Source organism: Schistocerca piceifrons, chromosome X (genome assembly GCF_021461385.2).
Source record: "Schistocerca piceifrons isolate TAMUIC-IGC-003096 chromosome X, iqSchPice1.1, whole genome shotgun sequence".
In the NCBI taxonomy this organism is placed as follows: Eukaryota; Metazoa; Arthropoda; class Insecta; order Orthoptera; family Acrididae; genus Schistocerca; species Schistocerca piceifrons.
Window position 1 is genome coordinate 775271892 of NC_060149.1, and position 17067 is coordinate 775288958.

General features: G+C 36.7%; 1 protein-coding gene across 3 annotated transcripts in view; it reads right to left on the reverse strand.

Moving 5' to 3' along the window:
* The window catches only part of LOC124721555 (DDB1- and CUL4-associated factor 7), a 154151-nt gene that overhangs the window by 54215 nt on the left and 82869 nt on the right, over positions 1–17067 (reverse strand). For 2 of the 3 annotated variants that reach the window (XM_047246593.1, XM_047246591.1), the window contains exon 4: positions 1095–1199. In XM_047246593.1, coding sequence (XP_047102549.1) covers positions 1095–1199 — 105 coding nt within the window. The remainder of the gene's footprint in view (positions 1–1094; positions 1200–17067) is intronic. The other variant, XM_047246592.1, reaches the window with a different exon arrangement.

The following is a 17067-nucleotide window of genomic DNA, read 5'->3' on the forward strand; positions in this document are numbered from 1 at the left end:
TGGATCGTTGTTGTTGGACATGTGTTATTTCTGAGACAGTGTGGGGAACTTAAGTGGGGTGTAGGCTGTGATGAACTTTTGACACTATTACTGAAATAAGTGCTATGCTTCCATGTGAACAGACTTAGTGAAATACTGCATCTGCTCCACCACTGAACATTTACTGTTCTACAACTATATTTGGATGAAATAAACTGAACATTGATTGAATTTCATTTCAACTACGGTCATGTACTGTAATTAATGACAACCTGTCACATCCTTTACACAGTATTTCAGCTTGCATGCTGATTAGTTACTATAACGTGTTACCATGGCGCATGGGGTCAACACCAAGCTTAAAACTAGTTAAAAAACATATAACTCAGCAATTAAACCATGATTTTTCAGACCATACTTTTCTATTTAACCGAGTGACACTAGTTCTGTTTCAGAGTCTTGAGCTGACTAATCAATAAAATTTCAGTTTTAAATTGAGGAAACGGTAATACACATCAGTCTTCATAGAAATGAAGTTAGCATCACTAGGGCCTGTGAAATACTCGACTAGTGTCCATGAACACACTGATGCAGAGAGACTGAACGTTTGACATGTTGGTAGCTTCCACAAATTAAAGATCTTTTAGCGAATTAGCTTTAGGATACCTGTTTCTGTAAAATCCATTCAATTTCTTGCTGATAAATACTTTCGCACACTTAACAACAAACTGCCCCAGATTTGTAACATCATAATAGATTCAAAAGTTGTCACATCACCGACATTCCTTCTCAGTGTGGATCATTCTTAAGAGAAATATGAATTGTTAATTTATAACTGAGAAATTGTGAAGTAACTTTCTTGAAAATATTTATGAAGCTTTTAAATGAAAGCATTAAAAGAGAATATAAATACACATGCAGAATACTCACATGTTGATATTTACAGTCTGTGCAAAAGCAATCGCAATTAGACAACTGAGCTATGAAAGACCCAGGTTTATTGATGCATTGTAATAAAAGTCACAGAAAAATTAGTAACAGTGATTAATGTGATGGGGTAAAAACTGGTGAATACAGCAACAAATACTGGAAGGTGTTGTCAACACCACACTCACTCTTACATTGTTCAGCACACATTCTAGCCTTGTTTCTGGTTCTCCTGCACGCCAAACACGGAGGTAGTCACCACTTGTCGCAAGCAGGTCTGGAAAAACACCTTTCTGTGGAAAACAAATACATCTTTAGAAAAGAAAAAATTAAATGAAGACAACTTAGTGTAGGGCAGTCCATACTTTTTGAGTTAAAGGTTAATATCTCCACCACCACTTAAACATAATTTGCCTAGTTCATTAAATGGTAGTACAGCATTAACTAGTATAAAAAAGCTATCAGTCATCATTTTAATGGACTAGTTTTATTAATTTAATTAATACCACTGACAATATTGCACAGAATTAATCACCAATGTTTGAAGGATTAAAGATGCACATTCAGAAGAGCCATGAAAGGAAAACTGAATTACAGACAACATACAATAGGATAACAACAAGGAAATAACACAACTGATACAGTGCCACCAAAGGAATTGAAATTCAATGTAAAGGAGTGTGGCAACAATTATTTAGAAGGTACACTGAAGTGTCCTTGCTCAAGACCACTCAGAAATCCTGCTGGAACTTACAGAGAAAACTCTCCTACATGTATCACATTCTGCAGTAAATGCTTCTCTGGAACACCAGGAGACCATCAGTCCTGTGGGCCTGCCCTGGCTAATTCAGCATCAGAAAATACTTGCAGAAGATCTGAGTACTAGATCTTCTTTCATGGATTCAATCTGGTGCATGGGTTTGCTTTCCATTGACTTACTTCCATTATTTCTGGTACAAAGCTGGACACTGAGTGGCAGCATCCTTACCTAACTGTGTAGCTACACACATTCTAGTGAACTCAAGTTGAGCACCACAGTACACAGTTACACTACTAGCAATGTCAGATAGCCTTATTTCAGTTATGAACACAAGGTTAAAGAATGATTGCTTGGGTCTGTCTTCAAGCCTCTGCCAATTTAGACTGTTCAGCAAATATTATATGATGACTAGTTGGTAAAAGTTTTGTGAATAACATAGGATTGTCAACATATTCAATATCCCACTTCTCCAAAATGTCTATTGTAAGACCCCTTTGTCTTTAAAGTTGGGCACCAGTAGATTCAGATAATTACTACAGAAAAGTTCCTGATATAAAAATGAGGAACTATAATTGGACATCTATCAGCTACTCAAAAGTCAGAGAATGATGGTTTTAGAACAGTATTTTTATTAACACTTCCAGGTAATTTAAAACTGTGCGCCACACTGGAAGCATGCCTTTTGTTGCCTATGCTCTTACTGGCTGTCCTATTGAGGCATAACTCTTGCCCTATCTTCACTTCTGCTTATAACTCTCCTATTTTCCACACTTCACAGAAGCTCTCATGTATATTTTGCTGGACTAACACTCCTGAAGAAGGGTACTGCACAGGAAACAGCTTAGCCACAGCCCCTGAGACTGTTTCCAGAAGAAATCTTTTACTCTAGAACATATTGAGAACTATCCTGAAACTTGCTGGAACATTAAAATTGTGTTTCAGAATGTGAGACAAAATCAAGCAGGAAGTTTCAAAATGGTGCACACTATGCTGCAGAGTAAGAGACTCATTCTGGAGCACTTTAGGAAATAGTTCTGATACGTGCAACATGCATATGTCTTATTACTTACTGCAGGTGACAGTTTTCTTGTTTTTATTACTGTTCTTCGATGATGCACAAGCTGTAAGTGCTAATGATAAAGAGATAATAAATTTTTAAATGTTGGAAAAGAAGAAAACTGTTTCTGCAGCCCTTGCCAGCCACTGAAGTGCTAATATCTAGCTTACATTAGTAGAAGTGGATGCAAATTACAGAAAGCTTTTGGCAGCTGGGTCACTGCCTGCTCGCTGTCATGGAACAAGCTTTTTTAGCAAGCTGTTGATCTTAGGGAAAGATAGTCCTTCCTGGCTCACAATGTGCTGGTCATAAGATTATGGCTGAAACAGCAACAATGAGTATGGCACAGTGTTAGTGCTAATGCAACATGTGTTCTGAATAAACGTGTAAACTGTTCATGTTTCTGTATCTCTGCCTTCTAAGGACTCCATACATACCACTTACTATTTCGATTTAATATGAGCTCTAAGCACATTGTGATACTTGGGTAAGTGTTGTCTTAAACTGTGGATAGCTGGAATCAATATATATAACAAGTATTGATGAGATATAACAAGGTGTGAACTTCTAAGCAGTCCCTCAGGAAGAGACACTGAAGCAGCAGACGGTAAAAAGGACACCCCCACACACAGGACAGCCACGTTGCATGTCAGCTTGGCTTGCTAAAACAATATACTGTAGCACAAAAGGTAATGATGTACTTTTAATACTTCCTGAATTTTATTTCTGTGTCTCATTTTTGCTACATTAGTAAAAAAAAAAAAAAAAAAAAAAGGAGAGGTTAAGTAGTACAACATGGTTTTTCTTCAAAATTCTGGTAAATTGTAATGAAATATTCCACAATCAAAAGTAGATTTAAACAAACAGGGCCTTATGAAATAGTTGGCAACTGACAGTTCATTTAATCTTGGGTATTCATTTGACATGGTGAAGACAATTTAAACAAAAAAAAGCCTAATGAGAAATAATAAATAACAAAGTATAAAACACAAATCACAATGAACCAAATAACATTTGAAAAAAATTAAGCAAACAGGTAGCACATCTGAACTGAAAAGCACAAAATTCACGTGAATAAAGGAATGATAAATAATAATGAAACTTTCTGGCAGATTAAAACTGTGTGCCAGACCGAGACTATAATTCAGGACCTTTGCCTTTCCTGGGCAAGTGCTCTACCATCTGAGTTACCCAAGCACGACTTGCACCCCATCCTCATGCTTTACTTCTACCAGTACCTCATCTCCTACCTTCCTAAGGCAAAGGTCCCGAGTTCGAGTCTCGGTCCAGCGCACAGTTTTAATCTACCAGGAAGTGTCACATCAACGCACACTCTGCTGCAGAGTGAAAATCTCATTCTGGAATAATAATAATAATAATAATAATAATATGCCAAAGTTTACTAATGTGCTAAGATGTATGCTATACATACTACAGTCAAATGGCACACTGAAAATTACTCGGCCACTGGAGGTCTTCTCCAGAGTCACTGTGGATGTCCAATTCGTCCTCCTTTGAAACCAAAATTACAAATTTTATAACATGGTCCACAGTTTTAATTCCACCACACTCACAGAAACGATCACTTGCAAGATTCCATTTTGTAACCAAGCTTTTGTAGCAACCCATTCCAGTATCTATTTTATTTAAGCTCCTCCAGAATCTTGGAAGGTCAAAACCACGAACGTTTATGGCCACGTCAGCAATAAGGAATCCATTGTGCAGGGTGTTACTTTACCAGTGCTCCTGCCAGTTCCTTTTCTCCTCAGAAATTTCTAAACTTGGGTGGTTTTAGAGTGAGTCCGATCCTTTGTGTGTAAATGAGAATGAATAGGGAGATCGCACTGGTTTCATGTCTCCTTCCACTCCTTTTTCATTGCAGATTTGTGTCTGATGTTTGGTGGTTGGATATTGGCACAACCCACAGGTTGTGGGGTGGGGGGTCAGTATCAGTGAGCTAGTTATTATCTTCATTGATTCACTGAGTTCCACATCAACCTTTTTTTTTTGTGTGGGCACTCTCTGCCAATACTGGTGTGCAGCATTATGCACAACTTATTTGGCTCAATAAGGAATTCATTATTGTTTCAATTTGTGGCAGTGTTTAACAACTGTGAAATATATAGTATGGAAAGCCACACACAATTTCATTATCGTTCCACCTATTGCCATTGAAATGGAAGCTTAAAATTATTTCAGAAGAGCAGTAGTGCAAAAATAAAGTACAAAAACAGAAATAGATTTTACAGAAATGAGATTCATAACCAGAATAGTATTGTATAGTAATTTATACATCACTGAATCATTATTACAATGATATGGGATTTGTTAGCTAAATGCATGGAAAAAAGCAAGTCACATATATGAGAAATAGAGCAGGTGATCGGCTGTGGCTTTGTTTAAGACCATGAGGCATAATGAATCCATTTTAACAGGTTACAGATTTAACCTACATACTAGATGAAGACAGTACTAAAAATTATATTTTGATGACAACAACATACGGTCAGAATGTGATTAGTTTAAAATTATATCTATTCTGAGGAAGTATTTAGAATGGGTTTCTTGCCCACTAATGCGGCAGAGATATTTATAGGGTGTAGAAAGATTTTATTAGGTCATAACAACTACAATTTTGAACATATTGCTCCATGTCTTACTTAGAGAAATAGTAACAGTGACAATCTGGAGTTGCGACACCTAATCGAAACATCAGTTCAAACACTCTGTCAATGTAGACACTGAAAAGGTACAGTAAACCCTCCAGAGAGCAGGAAGTAACAAAAAAAGCATGTTGAAATTGAATCACCCCAGCAGTCTGAAATAACTTTGTTGTTAACTGAAAAGTCGGAGAAAAATTAAAATCACCAGAAATGTAGGTGCAATTATAATGATAACATCAAACTTATAAAGAGTTCCAATAACAATAATGAACATGAGCAATGAAAGTGGTATATTTCCACAAAGAATGAAGTTTGGCAAGATATTGAACATATCTGGGGCAAACAAATGAAAATGAAATAGATGGAAAAAGTAAGTAAACTGTTTACTATTTCATAAGTAATCAACATAACTGTTAATACACTTATCCCACTGTGAGACAAGACAACCAACAGCCTCATGGAAAAATGTTTGCGACTGCTTATGGACCAATGATTAACCTAGTCATGCACCTGTGCACAGTCGTGTACCTCTTAGCCTGTAGCAAATTGACAGCCACATTTGTCCCTCTTCAGGGCTTTGGAAAATATGGGGGCAGACCCCCACATTACCCAGGTTGTTTCAACTACACTGCAGAAATTTCATTGGAAAGCCCTGGGTGAGTAGTCTTCTGTCCTAAATTTTGTACATTCTATTACAACTGTCCTTCTACATTTATAAGCTGAACACAGTGAGCCAAGGCACTGATGCTGATATAGGGCTTTATGAAAATTATAAAAGGTCATTCCATGAAAACCTTCAGATGAAATTTCCATTTCTCTGTAACATTGTTTTTTGAAATGCTCAATGCAAACAAACTACTCAGGCAATTTCTGATCTGCCATTGTTTTAGCAACAAAAAATGACAAATTTTAATGCAATAGTAATGTCATGTCTTGACAGTGCCATCTAGCGGCCATTTGTAATAACTTAAAAGACAAACCCAGTTATTCACTGCGTTTGGAGGAAACAAAATACTGCTAATGTAATGTGCAGAAAAATAAATGTGTGTTGTATACAGTCAAGAATGAGAGTAAGAGGAAGTTCAAGAAGAGGAACTCTGTTGGAAGAATGGTACACATTTTGAAGAAATAGTCGACTGTTGTATAAAATCACTAGCAAGGGGAACTGTGTAGTCATTCCATAGTGAAGAGAGTAATAATAATAATAATAATAATAATAATAATGAAACAGAAAGATTATTTATTATTTGGGAACTGTGAAAATGATGCAATTAATACCAAACAGAACAAACATAATGATAGCCAAGACACAAACAGTGTCGAATGTGATCCCTGCAACAGACCAAAAAATGTTGGGAAGACTTGAGCACCATTACAAGAATTCTGGTATTCTTGTGCTGATAACCAAGACTAATGCCAGTAAAAAAATACATACTGAGCAAAATATTCTCTCCAGATATAGTCTCAAGATACTGATACCTGCTTAGAATGGTTCAAATTTTAGTAAATATGTGGACATTAACATTTTGTTCAGAAGTATTTAATGCACAAGAATGAATGATATTGTGTTTCATTTTCAGCCATGTACATCTGACTAGCACAAAAAGTGATAGTGGTTCAAATTTGAATCGTCTGCCACGTTACACAGGGGCCATCACAGTCCAGAGTGCACACACAGTACAACTCACAAAAGTGAAGGACATTTGTAACTGGGTGTGAACGAAGCATTACACCTTATCAGCACTCGTCATCAAGCACGTACACTCTAAAAACTCACAAGAAAATCAGCTCCATGTAGTTCCTAGGAGTTCGGAAATGGAAAAGGCACTTGGAGTTGGAAGGTGGAATCAAGGGCGGAACACCAGTAAGAAATACCTAAATATCACAGAACTCAGTATAGTGACTTTGTAGTTCAGTGACTTAATCAACAGACTTATACGCAACTATAAAATATCAGGATCCTGGGCAAGTACCACTTTCAGCAATTTTTTCAATCCTAAAAAGGGCACAGCATGAAGTTTCTTTAACAGTAATATTTCATGCAAATGTCTTGCACTTCGATGACCAGATGCATCCTATGCGGAAATGAGTCTATGAAACGAGCCAATTCTTTCATTTTCTGCTACCTCCTTCCAGACAGCTAGGGCTACATCCCAGTTTCTTCGCGGGTTCTTGGCACACAATCACACCAGTTTTCTTGTATGCTCTGTTTCATGTCCACTCATACATATTCTGTGGAGCTGAGATTTGGTGCAGGGGAGTACCAGTCAATAAGAGAAATCCCATTCTGAAACTTCCTGGCAGAGTAAAACTGTGTGCCGGGCCAAGACTCGAACTCGGGACCTTTGCAAAGGTCCCGAGTTCGAGTCTCGGCACGGCACACAGTTTTAATCTGCCAGGAAGTTTCATATCAATGCACACTCCAGTGCAGAGTGAAAATCTCATTCTGTTCTGCAAACCACTGCAGCGTCACAGCTGACATTTGTGCTGCACAATGACCCTGCAGGAAACAGAGTAATCCCTTGGGATATAGTTGTCACACTGATACAATCATAATATTATCCATATTACAAGTATACTGGTCAGCATCAAGTTGTCCATCTGGCCTGCAAAGCATCTTAAGTACACAGGAACACTTTCAGCAACAAACTGCCACAGACACACAGTTACAGTGAGATGACTTGCAGATATATTTGAAATTGAAACTGACATCATGAGGCCTATATACTTGTACTGAACCATTATATGTGGTGGAAAATACTGATTTCTCAGAAAATATTACAATCTGCCAGTTGCAACTGATATACTCCACAGCATCCACTAATTGGTAGAGTCAATGATTGTCAAAGAGCTTCCCTTTGATGGCTGCACAATTGCTTTATAGTCCAGCCTTCCAAACCATGTGAACTTATGCAGGAAACACAGCAATATGTTTCAACTACATTATGTTTAGAAAGGGATATTGCTGTGATGTGTTTTTAACACCTAGCTCCCAAATATTTACTGGAATCTTCAATATCATGATCTTAGTTTATCTATCATTGCACTGTGCCCCAACCTCCAATACTGTCAAATTCTATTCCTTTAGAAGTGCAATGACAGTCATAAATTAGGCTAATCTGTTCCTAGAATGCACAAATGTGAGAGAATTGTATGTTAGGTGTAATTGACTGAGGTGGTGTATTTCTTAAGACGCATGCCTCTGGATCAGGAGAATGGAGGCTCATGCTGTCTGACCATCCCGATTTAGGTTTTCCATAATTTTCCCAAATCACTTCAGACAAATGCTGGGATGTTTCCTTCCATGAGGCCATGGCCTACCACCTGTCCTGTCCTGTCTTACCCTCATGGAACAAATTTATATTTGTGTGTCTGCATATATGCTTATGTTTTCCTTGTATGAAGCTGACAGATCTTATATAACTGAAAAATGATCATTGGATGAATAAATTACTGACACTGACAACGTAGCAGGGCCATTATATGCCAAATGCTCTAATTTTGGAAAAGTACCCATGTGACCATCATGAATTTTGCTGAAATTTTGTTTGAACATTTGCACATGTTTCCCATGAACATTGGTAAAGTTTCACAATCATTAATTCAATGCTTCTGGATAGACAGACATTTGTTTGACCCCATAGTGCAGCTGTGAGTTTTCGGCAACTTTCAACTTTGAAACACAATGTTTTTTTGTAAGAAATAAAACTTGACCACTGTGTACAATTTTCTGTGCTCTCTTAAGTGAAATAATAAAATGAGATTTCCTGAGCTATTAGCCTATGGATAATTTGAACCAAAGTCGGCTGAAAGAAATAGATGCTGGAGGGGGATGTGAACTTTAACTTTTTATATCTCTAGAATTAACTGTGAGATAAACCTGAAACTTTGCACATAACAACTTACCAATACAAGGTCTTAGAATATACAATTTCATTCTCCCAATGCTTTCCAATTATTTACAAACTGAGGGCAAAATTGGTGATTCTTCTAAAAATGCCAAAAATAGCTATATCTGGCCCACTTTTACAAAAAAGGGATCTTCTGAAAGCCCTTTCAAATTATTTTCATTCGAAATACTATGTTGTAAAGCACCTAAAAACCACACTTCGTTTTGCAAACAAGAGATTCAAGTAGTTTGAAGTAAATATAAGATTGGGATCCTAAATGAGATCTCCTTTAGCTTTGGCCTCTGACACTTATACAAATGTCGATTTTTCGTATGAACACTACTACTTCACATTAACCACAAACTATGCCAACACACAGTACGTTACACCTTAAACCAGAATTAAACTAGCGTATCAATAGCATTATACAATAAAAATACATACTAATCATTCTCTGTAACATGAATCCATTCCAAAAAATGTCAGGAAGACTGCTGTGAACTTCACCGAAATTTACACACTGTGACAGACCTAGAGGCTATTTATACAATGTGTGCTGCAACTGTTGTGTAACAATTTTACTACCATAATTGCCATCACCTTCATAACGCACAGTTAGATTGTGAAGTTTATAACCAGTTTGATCCTGTAATTATAGCAAAAAACTGATATTTGCTTCCTCAAAGACTACAAAACAATTTTACAACATAATAAAAGTTGTCAGATTTAATCTGCGTACCAGGAAAATACAGACCCATTTTCGATGTACCTCCACCTAGTCTTTTTTTTAGGGGCTTATATGGTGGGATTGAAAACAAAATATAGTTTTTAAGTGGTTTAGGACTTGGTCTTTTGAATGAAAATGATTGAAATGTGTTTTCAGAAGACTGTTTTGTAAAAGTGGGCCAGAAATAGATATTTTTAGCATTTTTTGAAAACTCGTTAACTTTGCCCTCAATTGGTATCTCGGATGTATCTCTTAATTACTTCCAGAGAGATAAAATGCATCAAAGTGTCTTTTATGCTACGTGCAAAGTGCAGAATGTCTCAAGTTTTGATTGTTTTCATGGTATTTATTGCCCAACGTACTCTCCAGACAAAAGTTCAGGAGGAGACTACCTGAACAATAATACAAAATTGTATGTGTTATGATTATCTATTTTTTCAAAAACTAAGGCTTAGTGACCGGAGGTATTTCACAGTAGTTACTTCTGAATTGTGTTCAAATAGTGTGGTAAGCCAAATTAAATCACTGAGTTGCTGAGAGTAGTCTCTCCTCAACCCAATTAAATTGTACAATCATAAAAAAGCGTCAATGTTCTTGCTTCAGCTGTTGCATTGACTGAAAAATTTGCCTTTGACAAAATTCATCATTCTGTTAAACTTTGTAGGAATTTATTATACAACAACAACTACAAACAAATGATCGCAATTTCAGAAAAATTGTATGATTTATTCAAGAGAAAGAGCTTCACAAATTGAACAAGTCAATGATGCGCTGGTCCACCTCTGGCCCTTGAGCAAGCAGTTATTCGGCTTGGTATTGATTCTTAGAGTCGTTGGATGTCCTCCTGAGGGATCTCATTCCACATTGATGTGTTAGATCGTCAAAATCCCGATATTGTCGGAGGGCCCAGCCCATAATATTCCTAACGTTTTCAGTTGGGGAGAGATCTGGCAACCTTGCTGGCCAAAGTAGGGTTTGGAAAGACAAGTGGTAGAAACTCTTGTTGTGTTGGGCGGACATTATCTTGCTGAAATGTAAGCCCAGGATGGCTTGCTATGAATGATAACAAAATGGGGCATAGAATATCATCAATGTACCACTGTGCTGTAAGGCTGTTGCGGATAGCAACAAAAGGGGTCCTGCTATAAAATGACATGCCACCCCAGACCATCATTCCAGGTCATCTAGCCATATGGGGAGTGACAGTCAGGTTGATATCCCACTGATGTCAGGGGCATCTCCAGACACGTATTCAGCATGCAATCTCATTGACTGGAGCAGAATTGTCTTCATTGATGAGTCCTGTCTCAAACTGACACCCAATGACCAGCAAAGACATGTCTGGAGATGCCCTGGACAGTGGTCGTACACCACATGGCCAAACAACATGGAGTGATTGTCTAGGGTGCCATTTACTTTCATAGCAGGAACCCCCCTCCCCCTGGCTGTCACCTGTGACACCTCTACAGCACAGCGGTACATTGACAATAGTCTACATCCTATTTTATTGTCCTTCATGGCAAGTCATTCTGGGCTTATATTTCAGCAAGATAATGCCCACTCACACAGAGCAAGAGTTACTACTGCTTGTCTTTCTGCTTGCTAAACCCTACTTTGGCCAGGTAGGTCGCTGGATCTCTCTCCAGCTGAGAATGTTTGGAGCATTACATGCTGGACCCTACATCAATCTTGGGATTTTGACAATCTAACATGCCAATTGGAAAGACTTTGGCATGGTATCCCTAGGAGGACATCCAACAACTCTATCAATCAATGCCAAGCCAAATAACTACTTGCATAAGGACTAGAGATCTACCAATGCGTTATTGACTTGTTCAATTTGCAAAGCCCTTTCTCTTGAATAAATCATCCAGTTTTTCTGAAATTGTAATCATTGTTTGTTCATACATGTAAATCTTATTCACTGATTTTCATCTCATTCAGATAAGTCCTCTGTGGTTTGTCTTTCTTTTCTTTACATCTTTTTTGACTTAGAATGAATTTCAAGTAATAATTCCTCTTCCATGTGTTCTCAACATAATCCAGGAAAATAGCATGTTTGGGTTCATTTGCATCAGTGCCGTACAGGACTTTGTAGTGGCTGTGATACTGCCTCATCACTTTTTGTACTATCAACCGTACGATACATAAGTGTGTTGCACTGAAGTACTGTAGCTGTTAATTTGCCTCCATTACTGATTGCTACAATTTACAATTCTTACAGCACTGACAAAATAAGCCTACTGAATGTCAACAAGACTGTGTCCTCTCAGCTTCCTACAGCTGAATTGGCAGAAATCTTACAACCTTGGAGTAACACTGTAGCCAATCTTGAACATCAGCAACACTGTAGAGCTGTGGCAGTTTTAAGGGCTCTACCCATGAACGATGGAAACTGCAACATATTCAGAAATAAACAGCCAAGTATTCTTGACAAGCAAGAACATAATTTTCATTGCTGCTCATGAGTTGTGCTACTAGGTTCCTGCCTAACTACAGTTTGTGAAGGCATAGGTTTGCTGTTTACAACACTGTTTATATATTAATTTGAAACATTAATTTCATTTGTGTGGCCATATTGTCCATAGTTGCTTTATAAATACTGAAGGTATTTTAAATCCTCCTTTGCAACTACAAGAAAATGCATATTTTGTCACCAAATCATTTCATTTTATTAAAATAAAACACCATCAGTGAAATATATTTACAATTTGGCTTGCTTTCTAGATCAAAAAGTAGTTCCTTACAAATAATGTAGATTTTACTTAACGTGTTTTATGTCCAATTTTCACTCACACCAGAAGTAATCACACGCTTGCTTGTTTTCTCAAGGTATTTATTCATTTGGCAATGTTAGTCCAGCCCCTACTCCCACACTGCAATGCACTGTGTTTTAATCAAGAAATTCACATTTCTACAAAGCAATGTAGTTTCAGGCTGGACTCAACAGTGCCAAACGAAGGAATATCTCAAGAAAAGATGTAACCAGACAGTGTTTTCCTGATGAGAGTGAAAATTGATCATAAAATACTTTAAGTAATACTACGGTATATTGATAATTTTCACTTATGGACTGTCTGATAGCAACTGAATAAAACACAAAGTAAAACTGGCATCATTTGGAACGAATTGTTTTTCAATCTTGTAAGCAAGCTACATTGTTAATATCTTTTATTACAGATCACTGATGATGTTTTATTTCAATAAATCAAAATAGCTGGCCGGAGTGGCCGAGCGGTTCTAGGCGCTACAGTCTGGAACCGCGTGACCGCTACGGTCGCAGGTTCGAATCCTGCCTCGGGCATGGATGTGTGTGATGTCCTTAGGTTGGTTAGGTTTAAGTAGTTCTAAGTTCTAGGGGACTGATGACCTCAGACGTTAAGTCCCATAGTGCTCAGAGCCATTTGAACCAAAACGAAATACATTTGGTGACAAAATACATATTTTCTTGTAGTTGCAAAGACAGATTTAAAGTACCTTCATTTTATTCATGCTGCATATGTAACATTCTATATGATATGACTGGCTGTTGAGATGACATGTCTTGATCTATGATTGGCAAACAGAAACAAATCCGGCAGTTTTCGTATCGATTTCATTGCTTACGAAGCATCAGGTATGCCGTACTTGATATGTTGTATTTTTTATTTGCACTTGAGTATTACGAAATTATGCATCTTCAGTGAGACAACGTATTAAGGATATCAAAAAACACATCATTTTTAATATGTTTTTTTGTGCTAAACTGACAGGAATTGCTGTTTTGGTATACAGAACCTTTGCTTAATCGATTACACAACACAGAAACAGTGACCTCAGCAGCAGTAGTCTCATCTGCAAACGTAAGATGACCTTGTATTTTTCAAATGACCAATTTGGGAAAAACAACTCTTCTTATAACTGGGTAAATATGGTAAATATTGACAGAAACTCAAATGTTAAAAATATGCTCTTATCTAAAGAAACACTTTAGAAAATAAAAGCTTTAAACTGTTTAAGCAATTTTTTCCCACATTCATTTATATATACAAAATTTTGATATGCCTGAATGGACAGTCACTCCCAAATGACAAGATATTAATTTTAACTATTAAATAGTATTATTTATTATGTGATCTGTTTGAGATGCCTTTTATAACTCTCACTCAACAGAGTCAGCTGTTATTTGGGCTATGTTTATGAAAATATTGTGACAATTGAATGGCACAGCAAATACTGATAACATGAAACCATTTTCTTTGTAAACCACATACACTTGTGCTCACATACCTCTATGCTGTAACAGTACACTGCCTCTAGCAAGTTATTCTCATTCAATTCAATTCAATTCAATTCAGTTCAATTCCATTAAAGCACTAAACCCACTGTGGCAAATGTAATTCCTGCCAGGCAATAGAACAATTATAGAAATATGACCATTCTTTTAGTGTCTATAATAATTTCCTAATTACTGCATCAAGACAAGGAAGTAATTAGTACGGAGTGCACTTTTAAGAAACACATGTACGAATCGGAATAAGAAAAACCCAACATCATGTAGCTGCATGAACTGGTCTAATGCATTATTCTCATACAGTACCATGAAAGGACAGGTTATGGCTCAAATGTGTTATTTCCATATATTATCATGAAAGGATACATAATGGTCTCACAATCCAAAGACAAATAGAGAGTCTACGAATAAGACTGAAGGGGCTACAGCGGCAAGTATGTCGTGTCCTCAATGGAACCAGTTTGGCAATTGTCTTAAGGGTCATTTCATGACAAATCACCTAACTACGGAACATTTCTTGCTCAACCATCATGGATTTCGATGAAATTTTATGTGAACATTCACACATGTCCCCAACTAACACTGGTAAAAGCAGTACTGGCTGAGATATAGTCACTTGTTTGACTTCACGTGCAGCTTTGCGCAGAGCGAACATGAATTTCTGGTGTCTGAGCTGTTATATATCGGGCAATATTTTGTTGAAAGAAATTAAATTTGGTCATCTTGTACATAATGATAAGAAGAAGAAGAAGAAGAAGAAGAATTGTATAACCCATATTCAGCCAGAACACTTCACTTCAGGCAAAATTGCCTGGAAAAATCTGTGTCCAAAAAAACTTTCAAAGTTTGGCTTCTTATATCTTAGGGACTAAAGGAATGATGAATGTGAAACTTGGCATGTAGTACCCTAACAACACAAGATTCTCAAATATAAAGTTCCATTTATGTACCACTTTCCAATACTGAATATATTAAATGCAAAGTTTGAGATTTTATAGACCTGATCTTGCAAAAAACTGTCCTATAAAACTTTCCAAACTGGACTGATTAGAAAGACAATGATTTTAACTGCAAAGAAAGTGTATTTGATTATCCTGTGCAGGCTAACAATGCTAGATAATTTGAATCAGAGTTGGATGTGAAAATCGTAGCATGAAAAAAACGTGAACTTCGTATTCTTGTATCTCAGAGTAAACTCATGCTTCACATTAAACATAATATGCAATATGTTGGCAGCACAAGGATGTGGAATACAAAATTTCATTCACTTACTATTTTCCAATAGTCTACAAACTCTACAGTAAGTGATGATTTTTGTGAAAAGGTGAAAGCAGGGTATATTTGACACTCCTTTTACAAATACCATTTTCTATTAAACCTTAAAAAGCAGTCTAATTCAAAAGAACATGCCCTTTCCAGCTGTGATTAGTTTGAAATCAATTATGGAAAACAGATTTTCTATAAGCAAACTGAATGTTATCTATGCCTGTAATTTTCATGAAAATAGTTTGGACAGATTTTGTAGAAATTGCTGTATGTGAATGATATTTTATAGTGGAAAACCTTATGTTGTTAAGTTGTTTTTTCCACAGTTTCATGTCTATCATGCCTTTAATCAGCAAGATTTGAGAAGTAAAAATTAAAACTTTATTCGCAGCATGATTTTTCCAGCTAGTTTGACTCATTTAGCTCAAACTATCACTGGTAGTCCATGTTGGAAATAAACCCTATGTTCTGGGAGGGCTTAAAACACATTGTTTTGAGTTATACTGGTTTTTACGGTTTAATAAAAACGGTATTTGTAAAGAAGTGTCAAATATATCCTATTTTCACCTTTTTACAAAAAATCATCCTTTTATCGATGAATTTGTAGAACTACTGTAAAATAGTAAGTGATTGAAATTTTGCATTTCATGTCCTTGTGCTACTGACCTACTGCATATTAAGTTTCACATTCAGCATGTGTTTACGCTACGAGATACAAGAAAATGAAGTTAATCTTTTTTTGCAATGTTTTTAGAACTAATTCAAATTATCTAGCACTGTTAGCCCACATTGGATTATCAACTACAATTTTATTGCAGTTGAACCACTACTTTTCTAATGAGTCCTGTTTGGAAAGTTTTATACAACACAGTTTTTTTCTAAAATCATGTCAAAATACTACAGTTTTAACTTTTTATAAAATTTTCGACTTTGCACTTAATTTATTCAGTATTGGAAAGTGGTGCATAAATGGAACATTATATTTGGGAATCTTGTGTTTTTAGATTACTACATGCCAAGTTTCACGTTTGTCATACCTTTAGTCCTCGAGATATAAGAAGGACAATTTTGAAGGTTTATTTGGGTGCACAATTTTTTCAGGAAATTTTGCCTGAAATTTTCAAGCTGCAAAATTTAGCCCATATTGCTGCATGTAACATTAAACTTTACAAATGTTCACTGGGGTCACGTGTGAATGTTGACATAAAATTTCAATGAAATCCACGATTGTCGAGGTAGGAGTCTAAGGTGTGTCAATGTTGAACGACACAGTAAACTTAATCTGAATGGCCAGATGGGGAATTTGAACCTAACTAATCCCAAACAACAGTCCAGTCCCTTAACCGCTACACTGCACCTTAAAGTATGGTTACATGGGCCATAAAAATTGCATACTGCTGATAATACATGTTGTCTGGCCACATTGCAGCCACATGTACTACAATGTTACCTACCGCTATTGCCCAGAAATATTTACAGCAATAGATTTCTGGGCCAGAAGTGTTTGCAAGGCACCATACTACTG